Here is an 18,089-nt window from a genome sequence, read left to right as displayed (position 1 = left end):
TATTTAATTTAACATTCATTTGCTCCCGAAATATCCATGGAAGTAATTGAAACTCAAAAAAATTGCTGGATCGATTCTGGAACTTTCCGGATTGATTCTCGATCGTCCATGCCCCACATTGGATTGCATCGCCGGATTGATCATTGTTGACACCACTAATATGTATGTATGTATGTATGTACGTATGTATGTATGTATGTATGTAGGGATGTACTGTAGGGACGTAGGGTATCTAACTGTCTGTTGTCTATCTGTTTGTCTGTCTGTCTGTCTGTCTGTCTGCCTGCCTGCCTGTCTGTCTGCCTGCCTGTCTGTTGGCAGAAAGCCATTCTTCCTCCCAGGATACCATTTTCTTCAGGTGATGAGATTTGCTATCGAGGAGATAAACAACTCCACCTCCATCCTGCCTAACGTCACCCTTGGTTACCAGATCTTTGACCACTGCACTGCCGTTCAGACTTTCTCCTCCAGTCTCCAGCTCTTGTCCAGGAACAACTCCATCCAAGCCAGGCAGAGCTACAACCAGCACCTTCCCAACATCATTGGCTTAACTGGGCCACTGACCAGCTCGGAGAGCATCACTCTCGCCCCTCTCTTCATGGTGGATCTCATTCCAGTGGTGAGTTTCTCAGTCTTCACCTACAGCTAATCCTAACTCCAAACAATAGCTGAATCCTACAACACCCATATAATATGCTATGCTGTACAAGGCGGTGTTTACACAAAGATACACATTACAAGTGTATATTCTATTTCGTTAATTTCTATCATTTTGTTGTGTTCTATTTTATTCAATTATGTCATAGGCCTTTTTTCTATTTTAATGGTATAGGTTAGTTATGGAGCGTCAAGCAGCGTATTGAGTGAAAAACGGGTGTATCCCTCCTTCTTAAGGACCGTACCGAGCAATAAAGGTCTGATAGATCTCATAATTCACATCATCAAGTATTTCGACTGGAACTGGGTGGCGTTTCTTGGCTCTGGATCTGACTACAGCAAGGATGGTGCACAACTGTTTTATGAACTGAGTCAGAAAGCAGGAATCTGCTTAGGCTATCAAGAGGTTGTGTCAGACTTTTCACAGCTGAAGTCAACATTCAACAATATAGACATTCTTAATATTAAAGTCATTGTGCTCTTTCTTGCCGAGCTAAGAGCTGAGGCTATCATCCGTTTGGCAATCGAACACAAGTTTCAAGACAAGGTGTGGATCGCTAGTGACTCCTGGGCCTTGTACCAACCTCTGACAAAACTAAATGGCATCGAGACCATTGGTACCATCATTGGAGTGACGCCAACAGTTGTTGCTCTCCCAGGCTTTGCCAAATTCATCCATCAGTCAAGAGCTGAAGGCTACGGCACATCTCGCCATGAAACAGCTGACCAATCACACGATTCATTCTGCAATCAGGCCTGTGCAACCTGTTCCTCCATGAAGCCCGATGAGATCCTCATTGAGAGCACTGCCTACGCCTTCTCTGTCTACTCAGCTGTCTACACCATGGCACTGGCCCTGCACAATGCTCTTCAGTGCAACCACTCAGCCTGTAATACCCAACAAGCAGTCTATCCCTACAAGGTAAGCACAGCCATTCAACATGCAACACCCACCAGACAGTCTTACCCCTACACGGTGGACTTCTAGTCAAGAAGACCACCTAAATTGAGACCATAGGGTACCAAGTAGAGATGCACCGGATCTTGATTTTTAGGATCCTGCTGGATACCGGATCCACTGCTTAAGATCCTACCAGATCCGGAACCGGGTACCGGATCCTATAAAAGGGTTGAAACACATAGCCTACTTGCACACGTGGGCCCTTTTTATTACGTTGTCTCAAACTATTTTTTAGGCTCATTGGCTTACTGCCACACTGTCTGCACTGGCCGCTTCAAAATGGCTTTCAGTCCATGCAGCAATTGGGGTTGTGAAAGACTGACTGAAAAGCCTAGGCTACGTAAAAACTAGAGATGATTTTTAGGTAACTGCCGGATACCGGATCCACTGCTTAAGATACTGCCGGACACGGATCCTGTGAAAAACCCTATTATCCTACCGGATCCGGAACCGGATCTTGGATCCTGTGCATCTCTAGTACCAAGACTAAACAAGATCAAGACCAAAAGATACAGAGTCAAGAAACAAGACCAAGTCAAGATAAGACCAACACCAAGACTGACACAGGCTAGTGTTGAGTCTTTTTAATGGACTTGAGTCTTTTGATTGAATGAAGGCCCATTTCCGAATCACTTGAAACACATCATTAGTTGCATTTGAAAGTTTGCAAGTAAAGGGAATGAAAGTTGTAATAATAATAATGTTGCATTATCAACCAGTATGTTTCCATCATGGATGTCGTTGACTGTTAATCTCAATCTCAGACAGTGAGCCCATGATGGTTGAGACCAACTAACTTATAACACTAAGATCACAAAAAAGTGGTCTAATGGTGCATTCCAGTCCCAAATCATCCTAGTAGGATATCGCACTTATCCAACCTCCTACTACGAAAAACACTCTGGAACGCCAGTCGAAGTGGGAGCTCCAACTAGCGAGGTCGGGGTGACTCGCACTACTCCCATCTCAACAAATCGAAGTCGGATAATAATGGCGGCCCCCATGGAGCCGCTATTTAAAATGTCAATAAATCATGAAACTCCATTTCTCTTTTATGCAGCTGTTCCAAACACAGCCATTTTACTCAGCATAATCTTTGTGTTATTGCATGATATTGTGTCAACATAAATGTAACATTATGACAGAGTATCTATTATGGCTTTGTTTTTGGCTGGTATCAAAACACCTCGACATATGCATGTCATGTGGCAATAATAGCATTACATCAGGATCTAACTCTCAACATTAAGTGTTTCTTCTAATATTATAATTTTTCCTCTGTCCCCTCTGCCCTCTATCCTTTTGCTCTTGGACCTTACAGCTTCTTGAGGAGATCAAACGTTTGCCCACGTTCTCCTTGAACCAGATGAACGTGTCCTTCAACAGAGAGGGAGACCCACCTGCCCACTACTCTGTTGTGCTCTGGGACACTACTGGGGCACCTGTGAAGATCAGACACATTGGCACCTACAACGACCATGCTGCGGTCACCCTCACCATAGATGACACACAGATCCACTGGTTTGGGGACGGTTCAGTATGTTAAATTTACTGTGCAGGCTATACACAATTGCCATGACATCAATTTCCCATAATACAACTGTTACATATACAGGCAGCTTGTGACAACCTGGCAAGTGAATCGATAGATCGCAGATTAGGAAATTATAGCAAATCCAGTACCCTGGCTATTTCACAGTTACAAATTTATTTATTTTTCTACAACAATATGAACTAAGAAATGTAATTTGGGAAAAAAAAGAAAATGGTCCAAGACCAAACATACGTGGGCGTTGCTATACATTTCGTGCAAATTCACACTTTCAAACATCTTTTCTTTTTTTTTTGGGGGGGGGGGGGGGGGGGGGGGGGTTACTTTATTAGGACAGGATAGTGAAGAGTAGGACAGGAAATGAGTGGTAGCGAGACGGGGAGGGGTTGGCAAAGGACCCGGGCCGGGAATCGAACCCGGGTCAGCAGCACGGCAGGCGAGTGCCCCACCGGCAGGGCCTGTCTTTTACATTTTTTAATACAATATTCTGACTTAATTTATAAAATCATTCAAAATGATACATCTAAAAATGACTCGAAAACAATTTCCATGGTGAAATGAACACCTGGTGATTTGGGACAACCACCTCTCAACAGAAAGCATTGTAGAAATTATTATATGTTCTATGTTAAACTGTAAACTACATGAAAATCACTTTGGGACTTGATAGTTATTTGCTTGTGTTTTGTATAGCTTTAAACATTTTCCTACATAGCTGTTTATTCAATTTCAATTCAATTTATTAATTTATTCATTTAGCTTATTTAATATTCAATTTATTCAATATTTTTGGGTCCGGAACTATAATCTGCATGAAATGTATTGAATCGCCCACCAAAGTAAATAAGTTACATCGAAATGACCAATTGGTTGGGTGTAATGAACTATACCATAATGCTGGTGTAGTGACATTGCTGTGAATGAATTGTGCTTTGATTTGTAGGTACCATTCTCAAACTGTTCTGCCGAGTGCCAACCTGGACATAGAAGGCAGTCAACTGGTCAGCATGCGTGCTGCTTCTTGTGTGAGGAGTGCGGCAAAAACCAATATGTCAACCACACAGGTACTGTGAAGGAAGGGAAAGTTCCAAATGCTGTATACACTATTTGGTAACACTTTACAATAAGGTTACGTGAGTAATGATGGAATAATGTCTGAAGTAATGACTGATTAATAGTGAATAAACATGTGATTCATGCATGCAGTAATGTCTACTCCATTAGTAATCAATACATAATGATGAATGACTCATGATTGGAATAATAACTATTTACGGTCTTCTTAAAGATTTGTGGTTTATATGCTGATGATCTTTTTCATTTTTGTGACAATTACACCATACAGACATCTTATGACAATCTATTATGCTATTATGCTTACTTTTCCAAGCCAAAAGTCTGACTTGTGTTTTTCCTCTTCCAGCTGACCCATACTCTTGCTTATCCTGTAAAGAGTTTGAGTGGTCCAATTCTGCCAGCACAACATGTCAGAAGCGCTCTGTGGAATACCTCCACTATGACGACGCTTTTTCAATTCTCCTGCTCCTCTCTGCATCCCTCCTCATCCTGCTGTGTGCTGGAGTGGCCGTGCTGTTTTTCCTCCACCGCAGCACTCCTGTGGTCCGGTCAGCAGGGGGCAGTATGTGCTACCTGATGCTCAGCTGCATCGCCGCCTCCACCGCCAGCGTCTTCTTCCACTTTGGCAAACCAACCGCCATCAGCTGCGCCTTGCAGAACATAACCTATACCTTCTTCTACACTATATGCATGTCCTGCCTCTTTGTCCGCTCCCTCCAGATCATTGCCATTTTCAAGATGGCCTCCCACCTACCCAGGGCCCATGCTCTTTGGGTGAAGTACAGTGGCCAGTGGCTGGTGGTGGCTGCTGTGTCTTTGCTTGAGCTTGTGCTGTGTGTTTTGTGGGTCACAGTTGGCAAGCCTTGGCCCGAGAATAACACCTGGTTGTCCGCAGACAAGGTCATCCTCCAATGCGCCATGGAAAGTTATGCTCCTTTTGGCTTCTCTTCATTCCTCTTAGGCATTGTTAGCATTCTCTGTTTCATCTTTGCCTACATGGGAACAGACCTGCCCAAGAACTACAATGAGGCCAAAGCCATCACGTTTTGTATCCTGCTGTTTTACCTCAGCTGGGCCATATTCGTTACAACCTGCATACTGCAGAGCAGTTTTGTAGCTCATGTGAAAGTTATGGTACACCTAAGCAGTCTGAGTAGCATGATGGTAACCTATTTCTTCCCAAAGTGTTTCATCGTTATCTTTCAGCCTCATAAGAACACAGCAGAATTTTTTCAAGCAGCCATCCAAAGTTACACACAAACCATTAGTAGAACCTAGAATTGGGCAGGAGTCAGAAGATGGTATAGAGTACAAGTCAATATTTCATACTTTCACACATTTAAGTAAAACTTTAGGTATTAAGATGTATTTTGGCCATTATGACAGGTGAAGTCTAGCCTATACTTTATGATTTATTTGTATCACAATATCTTGTGTTGTCTTTGTTTTGTCTGTACTATTTTATTTCGAATGTTTATTCTCAGTTATTTGGCAAATTGTGTATGATCTATGTGTGAGATCTCTTTGGAATGATGGTGCAGTGCTTTTGTCACAGGTTTTAACCAAAAACTTTGTCTCCAACATACACTTTGAAATGTCCACAGCAACACTATTGAATGACTTTTTGGTTTTGGTTTTATCCCCATAGCAAAAGCATTTTTAAATGTATCTGTAACTTGTAACTGCTGTTTATACAGCCAGCTCCGTCGACTCCTTCAAGAAGCAGCTGAAGACCAACCTCTTCATCCTTGCTAACTCCTAGCCGCCAAGGCGTCACAGTGTCCCAGCTGCCGCGGCGTCCTTACTGCTCACAACCAGCCCTGGCAGGGGGCTCCCCTAGGTGGCCGCTGGTCTCTGCCTGAGGTTTCTTCCTGACTATAGGGTTTTTTTTCTCAGACCTCACTGAGCTTTTTTCCCCCCCTACAAACAATGATTCAAGCGAAAGGGAGTTTTTCCTCACCCCTGATGCCACCAGGGGCCGCATCTGAGCGCCCAATCTCTGTGTGACTATCTATGACTTATGCTAGGCCCAGCCACTATGGACCTTACGCATCTAAGAATCCTGGTCCTAACCTACGTTGACCTTATGACTTTACAATCTCTATCTATCTCTCCTTCCTCTGCCTTCCTGCTACTTCTGCCTCTCCTCTATACCTCTCCTTTTAAATCCATCTCTAACAATGATGTTTTTTCCCATTTGTTAAGCACTTTGAGTTACATACCTTGTATGATACAGTGCTATACAAATACAATTATTATTATTACATTATTATTATACTTCAGTCTGCTGAAGATACAATTTTCTTTGCACATTCAAATGTAAATAATATTCTTTATTCATTTGGTGTTCATTTGCATATTGATAGATGACCAAAGACTGTAATGCTTTGATGTGATGCACTGTGCAGTGAAGGTTCTGTTGTTGTGACTTTTGGTCAGAGCGCCGACACAAAAAAACAACAGGTTGTTCTCATCAACAATCTTCGGAGGTATCGTTCATCAGGGCCAGACTAAATTACTCCGGTCTCACATTTAGGCTGGTTTATCAGCAGTGGTGTAGTCTACGTAGAACGCGGGTATACAGAGTATACCCACTTCTAAATTTCTGGGATTTCAGTATACCCACTTAAAATGGATGGATACATTGTTTTGAATTGCACAAATATACAGTATACCCACTACAAAAAATGCTCAAATATACAGTATACCCACTACAAAAATATAGGCTACACCACTGTTTATCAGGCTAATAGTCACCCTCAGGCATGATGAGCCATGCAGGTGTAGTGCTCCGTGCCTCAGAGGTAAGCTGAGAGGTCCTGTCTCTACTATACCACACACCACAGGCCCTTCCTGCTGAGGGAGCCGCATGCCCACATCATTTACACACAGGGAAATGAGCAGGACTCCCTGTCTCATAACGTTGGCTCAAAAGGCTCAAGTTTCCTTCGACGACAGAGAGACACAGAAAATAATTCCTCACACTAAAACAATTGATAAAGTCAATTTAAATTATTATTATTTTTAAATATTTAAACTATAAAATATTTCACTTTCAACCCATTCAGCACTTTGACCTTGATGGGACAACATGTGTATGTTTTAAATGAATGAGGTTTCAGTGGATGGACTCTTTGCTCAGACTCACAAAATACCTCAAACATCATGAGAGACAGCATTGCATTACCTAACATTGCAAAGACTGCCTACTTATCTTTGTGGACATGGCTACTCGGATTTTTTTACAAGAGGCTTTGAAAAAAGTTTCATGAAAAGTGCTTTCAAAACCAATCTCTCGCCCTGGTTTGATTGTTAATTAAAATATCACTCAGCTTATTATGTAGTCAATTGTATAGCAGCACATTGTCTATAAATGCCAAAGTTTATGATCAATCTGACATTTTACATGAATGAATTTGTTACTTGTCCTGTACCAAATAAACCTGAAATATTTACTTGAAAGATTAAAATGTTGTAGAGCAAGGTCCATCAGTCTACTGAGCAACAATTCATTGTCATACACCTTTTGTATACATGTCACTCTGTATGTGTGTGTGTGCGCTCTGTGTGTGTGTGTGTGTGTGTGTGTGTGTGTGTGTGTGTGTGTGTGTGTGTGTGTGTGTGTGTGTGTGTGTGTGTGTGTGTGTGTGTGTGTGTGTGTGTGTGTGTGTGTGTGTGTGTGCATGCGTACGTGCCTGTGCATGCATGCGTGTGTGTGTGTGTGTGCGTGCGTGTGTGCCTGTGCATGCCTGCGTGCGTGTGTGCGTGTGTGGCTGCACCTGACCAAACCTGACCTGTATCTGGGTAAAGGCAGGTCTTCCCAAAGGGTTGAATAATGGGTGGGTGGCATGATGATGAGGCATGATGGGTGTGGTCATGGAATGCCTAGTTTACCCCCACAAGGGTGAGGTTTTGAACATTCTACGTCAAGGGAATAGTAGCAATAATGAAACCTGATTGAGAGGAAGATAGAGAGGAAATGAAACTTAGAGGCAAGACATGTTTAGTTTCTGTTTCTGTAGTCTCACCCATTATCAAAAGTGTGTGTATGTGTGCTTGTGTGTGATTAGTTTCCATGAATCTATTTAAATATTTATTGATACACACACACACACACACACTGAGAGAGCAGACATATAAAATTTGAGAGAACAGGGAGCGAGATCAAAAGAAATACAGAGATTGGAAGAAGACAATTTCTATTCCTCGATGAAATATCTGCGTTTGTGTGTGTGTGCGTGTGTGTGTGTGTGTGTGTGTGTGTGTGTTTGGGTGTGTGTGGGTGTGGGTGTGTGTGTGTGAGCCTGCGAGAGAGATTGAGAGCATATGTAGTTTGTAGTGTAACGTGGTGCCACAGCAGTCTTTTTCATGATAGCCTTCTATGCACATCATATTAGATACATAGATAGCCCTCACCCACCCATATAATCAATAATGTCCAATTAAACTTATTTCATTCCATGGCCGAGTCAGTGATTTGACTTTCTCCTTGTCAATTTTGAAATGGTTTGTGTAAGAATTCAAGTTTTGTCAGAGGACTCGTTCAACTTCGTGGAAAAAATGAATGTCTTTGGGTGCGCGAAAAAAGGTATCAACTTAAAGAAGAAAAATCCACACTCACAAACTATGTCTCATTATTTATTTCTATATTACCACCATGTCCACAAGCAAACGCGTTTCGGCTATCAAGCCTTCATCAGTGCGTGGTAAGAACTGTGTAAGAATTGCCACTTACAGTTTCCTTGGCGCGGTGTCTTACACATGACATGGGAATGTAATGATTAGTCACGGATGAGTCATAAGCATAATATCAATATCATAATTATGTTATGGTCATGAAAAGTTGACATTATTAGGGCTATCTATTCCATAACCAAATGTCACTTAATGAGATCAGTCAAAATGTTCATGACACTGACATAATGTTAATGACACATCCATGACTGCATTAGGACACTATTACGACACTGTCATGTCGCACCTATGACACAGTCGTCAAGTAAAGTGTTACCAGACTTGCCCAAATAGTGATAGTGAATTTTCGACTTTTTTCGACTTTATTCGATAGGGCAGTGTGAGAGGTGGACAGGAAGCGAATTGGGAGAGAGATGTGTGTGTGTGTGTGTTGGGAGGCTGGGTGCAGGGGTTTTGTAGGCCGCTCAGCGATGTTGAGGGACACAGTTAAGCTCTCCATAGTTTTTTCATTCTATTGTTTATTAGGCCGTGAGTGGATTTTTGCAGTATTTACATGAATAGCACAGGAATGAAAGGTGTGTGTGTGTGTGTGTGTGTGTGTGTGTGTGTGTGTTTGTGTGTGTGTGTGTGTGTGTGTGCGTGTGTGCGTGTGTGTGTGTGTGTGTGTGTGTGTGTGTGTGTGTGTGTGTGTGTGTGTGTTGGGAGGTCGCTCAGCGACACAGCTGCTCTCCGTGCCACCGGAGCATCAGGTGCCATGACTGCAGTGAGCGGACAAGGAGCTGGCAGAGGAGACTGAGACAGTGGTGTAGTCTACTTTTCTGTTGTGAGCATACAGTATATTTGAGCATTTACTGAAGTGGGTATACTGTATAGATTTGTGCCATTCTAAATAATGGATCAATCAATTTTTAGTGGGTATACTGAAATCCCTTTCTTCGGGTTTTAGTAAACGCACACCGTTTGAGGTGTGTACAGCAGACAATTAGACTCAACTTGAAAAAGAATGGTCGTCGCACACTCAAGCTGAGAGCTGTTTGTGTGTAAGATGACCCTGATGAAGGCGTAAGCCAAAACGTTGGTCTTATTAAATGTAACTGCATGAAGTTCTGAGTGTGCGACGACCATTCTTTTTCAAGTTTATACCGAAATCCCTGAAATTTGAAGTGGGCGTACTGCGTATACCTGCGTTCTAGACTACACCAAGGGCTGAGAAAGCTAGCTTGTGGTTGTGGGTGAGGAAGAAGGATGGCAGATGGGGTTAGACATCCCAGTAGGGTCAGATGCAGGGAGTCGTTGGGAGCAGGCTTGTACGAAATTCCGAATGGAAAGAATTTCAATTAAAAGTAATGCCATAATACGAACACTAGGTGGTGGTGTTGTATGTACTTTCAATGGGTGGTGTAGATTAAATTCAAAGAACTTCAAGGTAATGGCACCACCTAGTGTTCGTATTATGGCATTATTTTGAATTGAAATTCTTTCCATTCTGAATTTTGTACAAGCCTGGTTGGGAGACGTCCCAGACATGCCACTTGCCCCCCACCTAGAGATGTACTGGCTAGGGGGGCGAAACGTCAGTGATGGTGGGTGACTGACGACCTTGCATCTGACCCGAGGGGCACCGGAGGAGGTGCGACAGGCACAAGGCCAAGCAGGAAATACCACCATGAACCTGGATCCTGAACTTATTACCTCTGCCAAGGAGGTTGATTATCCGATATGTGTGCGCGTTTGTTAGTTTGCTTGTTCGTTCACAGTGCATGTGTGTTTCTGTCGACCTGAGGGCGGAGGCGTGCATGCTCTCTGAGCACATTTCTAGTGTTAATGTATGAAATCTTCATAGTTTTACAAGATGTTATAGAAAAAAAAGGGTTTATATGGTTTGAATGAAATTTGATTATATTTTATGTATACAAAAGTTGCATTATTGCACATTTTAGCATTTAAATTTTTACATAACTTGTGGAAATAAATGCCATGTTGTAGCCATTGTCCTGTCTCTTAACATTTTACATACAAAAAAACTAATAATCAATATTTTGTGAATGTGGAGGATGTGTTTTCATACAGTGGGAAATGCAATGCATGCCTGAGCTTGAAGAAGGCCTGAAGCAATATTCTCATGACATGAAAGGGATCTTGTTCAGAAATGTAATAAACATATAGAATCACTTTATTAAAAAAGGTTTCAGAGTTCATAATGCATTTGAGATAATTTTGCTTCTGAAAACAAAGGCCCAATGTATTGAATATGATAGACCTGCATTTTATGTTTCCAAAACAAAGTTATCATTACATTTCTTTTACTTTTTGTTTAAAGGGCCTGTAAGGAATTAAATTGCAAAAAAAACCTGACTATCAACTCATGGTTCAGGCCTTACAGGAATGTCAATTTTCTTCTTGGAGCAGGCGTATTTAAATCTTTGAGGGTGCTGGCCCAAATTTCAAATTCAATGTTCCAAGAAGGAGGCCGCACCTTGCATAGTAGTGTTTTTTATTGCACAAACGCGTTTCGGTGTGTGCCTTCTTCACACGCCGAAACGCGTCTGTGCAATAAAAAATACTACTATGCAAGGTGCGGCCTCCTTCTTGAAACATCAGGCCTTACAGGATTAATAATAGCCCCATACTGTATTATAGATAACCCTTTATTTGACCCACTACATACAGTCTATGCAGGCCTGTCATTTACAGTAAATGTGAGAAGTTCTGAGACATGGGTGTGGTCATGAAATGACTAGTGAATGATGCATTTGATGCACGTGACTTAACCTGTTTGGATACGTGTGCTGATCTGGACACAGTGAAGCACTCCATAGTTTTGTCATTCTATTGTTTATTAGGCCGTGAGTGTATTTTTGAGGTATTTACATTGATAGCACAGGAATGAAAGGTGTGTGTGTGTGTGTGTGTGTGTGTGTGTGTGTGTGTGTGTGTGTGTGTGTGTGTGTGTGTGTGTGCGTGTGCGTGTGCGTGTGCGTGTGCGTGTGCGTGTGTGTGTGTGTGTGTGTGTGTGTGTGTGCGTGTGTGTGTGTGTGTGTGTGAACTTCAGTGCCAGTTTGACAGGCCAGTTTGCTTCCACTGATATAAAAGCCGATGTTCACTTCAATTGAATCAAGCAGCCTCCCGTTCAGCATCTACTACTGGGTAAGACACTCAAGACATTTGACCTCTCTCCCTGTCCCACTCTGCCACTTGCTCTCCCTGGCCCTCTCTCTCTCCCTCTTCCAACACTTATTCCCTCATTCGTGTTTACCTGCTTGTCTGTCCCTCTCTTTCACACACTCTCTCTCTCTCTCTCTCTCTCTCTCTCTCTCTCTCTCTCTCTCTCTCTCTCTCTCTCTCTCTCTCTCTCTCTCTCTCTCTCTCTCTCTCTCTCTCTCTCTCTCTCTCTCTCTCTCTCATCTATTTGAAAAACTATTTGTGATGTACAGGATCCAAGATCCGGTTCCGGATCCGGCAGGATAATAGGGGTTTTTCAGACTATCCGGATACGGCAGGATCTTAATCAGTGGATCCGGTATCCAGCAGGATCCTAAAAATCAGGATCCGGTGCATCTCTAATATTGATCAATCAAATCTGGGAGTGGGGTGTGGTGGTGGTGTGTCTATTTACACAGCAGACTAAAATACTGATATATTCTGGTGGGGGTGACAGGTCTGATCTATGTACCAAGTAGCAAAAAGTTGGAGATGATATGAGAATATGCATACATGTAGAAAACAAGCTGGTCCATTTCAAGAGACTTTGCCAAGTGGACACTGAAGAAGACGCACTGCATCGAAACGTTAGTCATGCTTGCACCACAATAAAATAACAGAAAAACGGGTAACGCTTTACTTTACGGGCCTAATTACTGCATACTTTCTGTGTAACAACAGGGTAACAGCGAGAAGTTACATGGTATCTAACAGGTAAAAAGGGGATAATTACAAAGTAAATTCCATTTTATACACATATCTCAAGAACTACTATGAAACTACTGGGTATGTTCTAACCATCTAATCATCAAACTTCTCTCTGTTACCCTGTTGTTACCCCATTAATGGTATTTACTTTGTAATTACCCCCTTTTTACCCTTTAGGTACCATGTAACTCCTCTCTGTTACCCAGAAAGTATACACAGTAGCCTAATTAGGCCTACATATGGTAACTGTACCGTAAAGTAAAGCGTTACCGAAAAACCGTATCCTGTGAGCCCCAGTCCTCCTTGGCCCAGCCTCTCTGAAGTGGACCAGCCTGTTGTCTACTGACAGGCTTGTAAATGTGAGTAAGAAGTAAGTGATGTGAAGAGAATTTAGCACCCGTCAACTGTCAATTCAGTTGGCAGGTGATCCCTGAAAATTTTTTGGGTGACAAAGTGGTCCTCGGTCTGAAAAAGTTTGAGAATCACTGGTCTACAGTCATGACTGTGAGCAGCAAGAAGGCTAGCGCGCAAATGACGACCTTTCCCATATGCATAAATGTAATTGCCCAAGTTTCTAAAGGCAAGACAAGGCAAGGCAAGGCAAGGCAAGGCAAGTTTATTTGTATAGCGCATTTCAAAAACAGGAGTAACTCAATGTGCTTCACAAAAAACAAATGCAAAAAGAAAGTAAACAAGAAAGAATAAGATTAGAGTCAAAGAAAATGTTATTAAAGAGAAAGGTTAACATTCTTTAGCTCCATCAGAGTGAAATGTGAAATGGTTAAATTCAGTAATGTGTGGTGACATTCATTCCAGTGCTAAGATCGTGTTGAGATCCACCCTGCTAGTCCCAGAACCATCGCAGCTGCAGAGAAGGCCACAGTTATGGCACAGAACCAACAGCCAATGATGATGGTCCAACAGCCTGGCTCTCCACCAATGATGATGGTCCAACAGCCTGGCTCTCAACCAATGATGATGGTCCAACAGCCTGGCTCTCAACCAATGATGATGGTCCAACAGCCTGGCTCTCAACCAATGATGATGCAGCAACCAGCAATGTCACATCAGGTGCCACAGCAGCAGTCACAGCAACCACAAGGTCAGTGTGCACATGTGTTTCGTGTCGCCTATACCTATTGATGGGTGAGAGACTGGTCTGCAGAATTGGTGCTTCAGGAGGGAAGTTTACTAACGTGTTCTACGCCAAACTCTGCAAGTTGGCATCCGTTACTTTACATATGATGGTGTGATATTGTCCTTGTAGTGCCATCTGTATTTTGTTTTATTATAGGCTGTAATCAAACTAGATATGCAATGAGCTGGGGCCCCTTTCATCAACCATTTCATCCCAGTTTTTCTCAGAAAAGTGCATGCATTAGACCTCCATGATAACTAAACATTATGTCTTTTTAAATTTCATGTTGGTTAAGTTTGTCACAATAGTGAACACTGGGATGATACAGTCAGTTTTCATAGGGTTATAATTGAACCCATTAGGCATTGCCATGACTACTACTTTGAGTTTGAAATTTGAAGTGTGTAAATGCGCCTTATTGATAGATCATGTTCAATTCATTGCATTGGACACTGGGCTTTCAATATCCTTACAATGGGATCTCTTGTCAATGCATTTTTCCACCTGATACAATTGTGATCGGGCCCAAATATGCTCTGCTTCCGAGAACAAAATACATGTAAACACGAGGTATTATTTTCAACATATATCAGACGTGAATTCCGTCAAGAGTATTCGTACCAAATCTGATAGTTTTGTTCTGTTCTGTCAGTTGAGCTTTCACACTAGGCCCATGATTTTGACACAGGCTAATCTAGATCATCTTTTGTTCAATTTGTTGTTCAAAAATATCATTAAAACTTAAAGAAACTACACTGGATCTTCAAAAACACAGAAAAAAGTTTGCTGGGGTTAAACTGGTTAATTAAAGGCATACTCAGTGTCAAATGAAAATCATTGTATTAAGAGATCATGCCTGAGCTTTGTATATTTGGTGAGGAGAAATTGAAAAAATTGAGAAATTGACATCGAGAATATTTGAAAGAATATCAAATGAAAAACAAGGTACTCTACTGTTTGTAACATGTGACTTTACAACATTGTTGTCAGCTCTCTCTTTTTCTGACCGAAATTACTATTATATTGCAGTGGTTTGCGCAGCCAAACTGGGTGGAAAGCCAAGCGTCACCGCGTGCACCAACTGCAGACAGCGCATGCAGACGAGGGTTGTTTACAAAAGTGGCTGCTTTGCTTGGTCCATGGCTATCGGCCTCTGCTTTATAGGGTGAGCACATTGTTTGTGCGTGCGCGCACGTGTGTGTGCGTGTGTGTGCGTGTGCGTGTGTGTGTGTGTGTGTGTGTGTGTGTGTGTGTGTGTGTGTGTGTGTGTGTGTGTGTGTGTGTGTGTGTGTGTGTGTGTGTGTGAGAGGGAGAGAGGGAGGGAGAGAGAGGGGAGAGAGAATGTCACTCACTCTTTTTCTATATTCTATCTCTCTCTCTCCCAGGTTGTTCTTTGGTCCATGTCTCATCCCCTTCTTCTGGAGTAAATGCAAGGATGCCCACCATTACTGCACCTCCTGTAACGCCAAGCTGGATGTCCACAAGCCCTTCTGCTGAACACACGCACACACACACGCACGCACGCGCCCACGCACGCATGTACACACACACACACGCACACACTGACATAATCCAATGTGTAAAAGGAATATTTAATCAGCAATGCCATTTTTAATATTTAATGTCACTATGAATTTTGTCACTATGATTTTTTCCACTTTTACTGCTTCTTTCCAAGCATCGTAAATTTTATGCTACATGAATTCTTATGTATACTGGACGTTTTAAATTAAATTTATAACAAATTACTGTCATTTTGTGTTTCTTTTGGGCATTGTTAGCGTTCTCTGTTTCATCTTTGCCTACCCAGGGAAAAGACCTGAGAAGAAATACACTGAGGCCAAAGCAAACAGGTTTTGTATCCTGCTGTTATAGCCATGTCTTTCACAGCCTGAATAAAGTGCAGCCAGGGTTGTGACTTATCAGAGGTAAGCTGAGAGCTTCTGTAGCACTATCAACTTGAAGTTAAAGTTTAGCCAAATCAGCAGTATAACATACAGTTGCTATGAATGTCTTTTGGTTTGCTCACAAATGTAACAACACAGATACATATAGCTAAGACAAGAAGACAAAAGGGGCCATAAATAACAGGGAATTATGCATACAAATAAACATTGAAAAGTGCAATAAGACACAATACAGTATAGTGCAAGGTAAGCAAGAGGTAGAAGGCCAGGCAGTGGAGTGGCTGTAAAGTGCTAGTGCATGTTCAAGTTCAAGTGGTGGATGGCTTGTGGGTAGGTGCTGTCCCTAAAACGTGTGGTATTGCATGGGATGCTGCGGTATCTTTCCCTGATGGTAGGAGTGTGAATAGATGGTGTGCTGGGTGTGTGGGGTCAGAGACTACCACTACCATACACAGATGTTTCCTGTTGTGAGAGGTGAGTGCCTACATACTACTAAATTAGAGAGGTCTCTCAGTTGCGAAATTCTGGTTTTAAAATGACTATACAATGGGCAGCTTAGTGCTCAGATCGCCATCACGTTTATCTGGTATAATGCTGCCATGAATTGGTGACAAGGCAACAGACACATTGTCCAGCAGGTGGTGGTAAAAGAGCATCTATGAGAAGCACAAGATGCCAGACCAACACCAGACCAGGGTTGGGCAAGGCCAAAACGGTGACCATGATATAATGGGTGAATTCCAATATGCAGACTTCCTTGCTCACTTGTGACCTCATGATGATGTCACTGACGACAGAAAAAGAATTCAATATCTTGCAAAGGCACAATTCTATTGCCATTTCCTCATTTTCAAATGGGATGGTGAATGAAGAACAGTCCCCTAAGCATTGTTGTGGCTATAGGCTGACAGCTGGAAAACGTAATGTTTTCTCCACAGAGCCGGGGCGTCATCAAAACGCAAGGCCACAAGCATAAGTGGAGGACGGGAGCCTGCATATTGGAATGCACACACTTGGTGTTCACCTAGTGTGCTTACATTGCTACTTTGAATTTCCACAAGAGGGCAACCTAACATGGCTTGCCTAGTCTCTGCCTTACACAGATCCAGCAAGGCAATCAATCTTTGTGGCTACGGTGCATGTTGTGTCAAATATCTTTACCCAGAGTTCATGGAAAGAGGCCACACATAATTTCCTTCCCCATTGTCACTGTTCATGCATCACGTCTGATACAGTATAGAGATAGTGTGACTGGTCTGTGTTCATCATCATTAGCAGGCTAACAAATGTCTACATACAGTACAGCATACACTATTTTGTGTCTGTAGCCATGTGTGGTAGCAGCAGACCTGAAATATTTACTCCAAAGATTAAAATGTGGAAGAGCCAGTTTCCATCACAGTCAACTGAAGTCCATTGTCAGACATTGTGTGTGCGTGTGTGTGTGTGTGCGTGTGCGTGTGCGTGTGCGTGTGTGTGTGCGTGTGTGTGTGTGTGTGTGTGTGTGCGTGTGCGTGTGTGTGTGTGTGTGCGTGTGCGTGTGCGTGTGCGTGTGTGTGTGTCTACTTGTGAGGAAGTCATGAGTTTGCTACACTTGGCCTGACCGGACTTGACCTGCATTTCGGTAAAGGAAAGCATTCTGAAGTGTTGAGGAAGGGGTGTTGTTTCAGTGAAAGACTACGGTAGTTAATAAAATAACAGCTAGTGGGGCATTTGCCCCTGGGCCCAGGGCCCTTCTGTATTGGTGTTGGGGGCCCTGTCATTGTTTTGCCCTGGGGCCCTGTGTGCAATTGTTCTGCCACCGATGGTCACCCCACACACTGTATGTAACCTGTTATGAAACTTGCTTGGAATGCAATCATCCTGCTTGACCTGAAAGAAATACAAACCAAGGAGTGAAATGAAGAGACAAGAGAAAGAAATGTTTCTGTTTCTGTTCTCAGGAAGAGAAACACTCATTATCAAAAATGTGTGTGTGTGTGTGTGTGTGTGTGTGTGTGTGTGTGTGTGTGTGTGTGTGTGTGTGTGTGTGTGTGTGTGTGTGTGTGTGTGTGTGTGTGTGTGTGTGTGTGTGTGTGTGTGTGTGTGTGTGTGTGTGTGTGTGTGTGTGTGTGTGTGTGTGTGTGTGTGTGTGTGTTTTATCATGTTTAGTTAATATTAAGTCTAACATATTCATACACAAATACTGACAGA

The 18,089-nt window shown here is 42.5% G+C and overlaps 2 protein-coding genes across 2 annotated transcripts; both read left to right on the top strand.

Moving 5' to 3' along the window:
• The first annotated feature begins 346 nt into the window (after positions 1-346).
• Positions 347-5,525, top strand: LOC134456439 (taste receptor type 1 member 1-like). The gene is made up of 5 exons (XM_063207802.1): positions 347-619; positions 833-1,579; positions 2,940-3,155; positions 4,114-4,234; positions 4,594-5,525. The coding sequence occupies exons 1-5, from the start codon at positions 362-364 to the stop codon at positions 5,523-5,525; spliced, it is 2,274 nt and encodes a 757-aa protein (XP_063063872.1). The 5' UTR covers positions 347-361.
• Positions 5,526-12,029: 6,504 nt separating this feature from the next.
• Positions 12,030-15,486, top strand: LOC134456438 (cell death-inducing p53-target protein 1 homolog). Its single transcript, XM_063207800.1, has 4 exons — positions 12,030-12,089; positions 13,668-13,953; positions 15,019-15,154; positions 15,375-15,486. Exons 2-4 carry the CDS (start codon positions 13,737-13,739, stop codon positions 15,484-15,486), a joined length of 465 nt encoding a protein of 154 aa, XP_063063870.1. The 5' UTR covers positions 12,030-12,089; positions 13,668-13,736.
• The last annotated feature ends 2,603 nt before the right edge of the window (positions 15,487-18,089 follow it).

The sequence above is a fragment of the Engraulis encrasicolus genome, chromosome 10 (assembly GCF_034702125.1).
Source record: "Engraulis encrasicolus isolate BLACKSEA-1 chromosome 10, IST_EnEncr_1.0, whole genome shotgun sequence".
NCBI classification, from domain to species: domain Eukaryota; kingdom Metazoa; phylum Chordata; class Actinopteri; order Clupeiformes; family Engraulidae; genus Engraulis; species Engraulis encrasicolus.
Note: the sequence above shows the minus strand (reverse complement) of the source record. Positions and strands in the feature narration are given on the sequence as shown.

Excerpts from the sequence above, each read along its gene's own strand:
- LOC134456438 (XM_063207800.1), top strand. The coding sequence starts at position 13,737 with ATGGCACAGAACCAACAGCCAATGATGATGGTCCAACAGCCTGGCTCT. Across the intron at positions 13,954-15,018 it reads GCAGTCACAGCAACCACAAG|TGGTTTGCGCAGCCAAACTG; the intron begins GTCAGTGTGCAC and ends ATTATATTGCAG. Across the intron at positions 15,155-15,374 it reads ATCGGCCTCTGCTTTATAGG|GTTGTTCTTTGGTCCATGTC; the intron begins GTGAGCACATTG and ends TCTCTCTCCCAG.
- LOC134456439 (XM_063207802.1), top strand. The coding sequence starts at position 362 with ATGAGATTTGCTATCGAGGAGATAAACAACTCCACCTCCATCCTGCCT. Across the intron at positions 620-832 it reads TGGTGGATCTCATTCCAGTG|GTTAGTTATGGAGCGTCAAG; the intron begins GTGAGTTTCTCA and ends TTAATGGTATAG. Across the intron at positions 3,156-4,113 it reads ACTGGTTTGGGGACGGTTCA|GTACCATTCTCAAACTGTTC; the intron begins GTATGTTAAATT and ends TTTGATTTGTAG.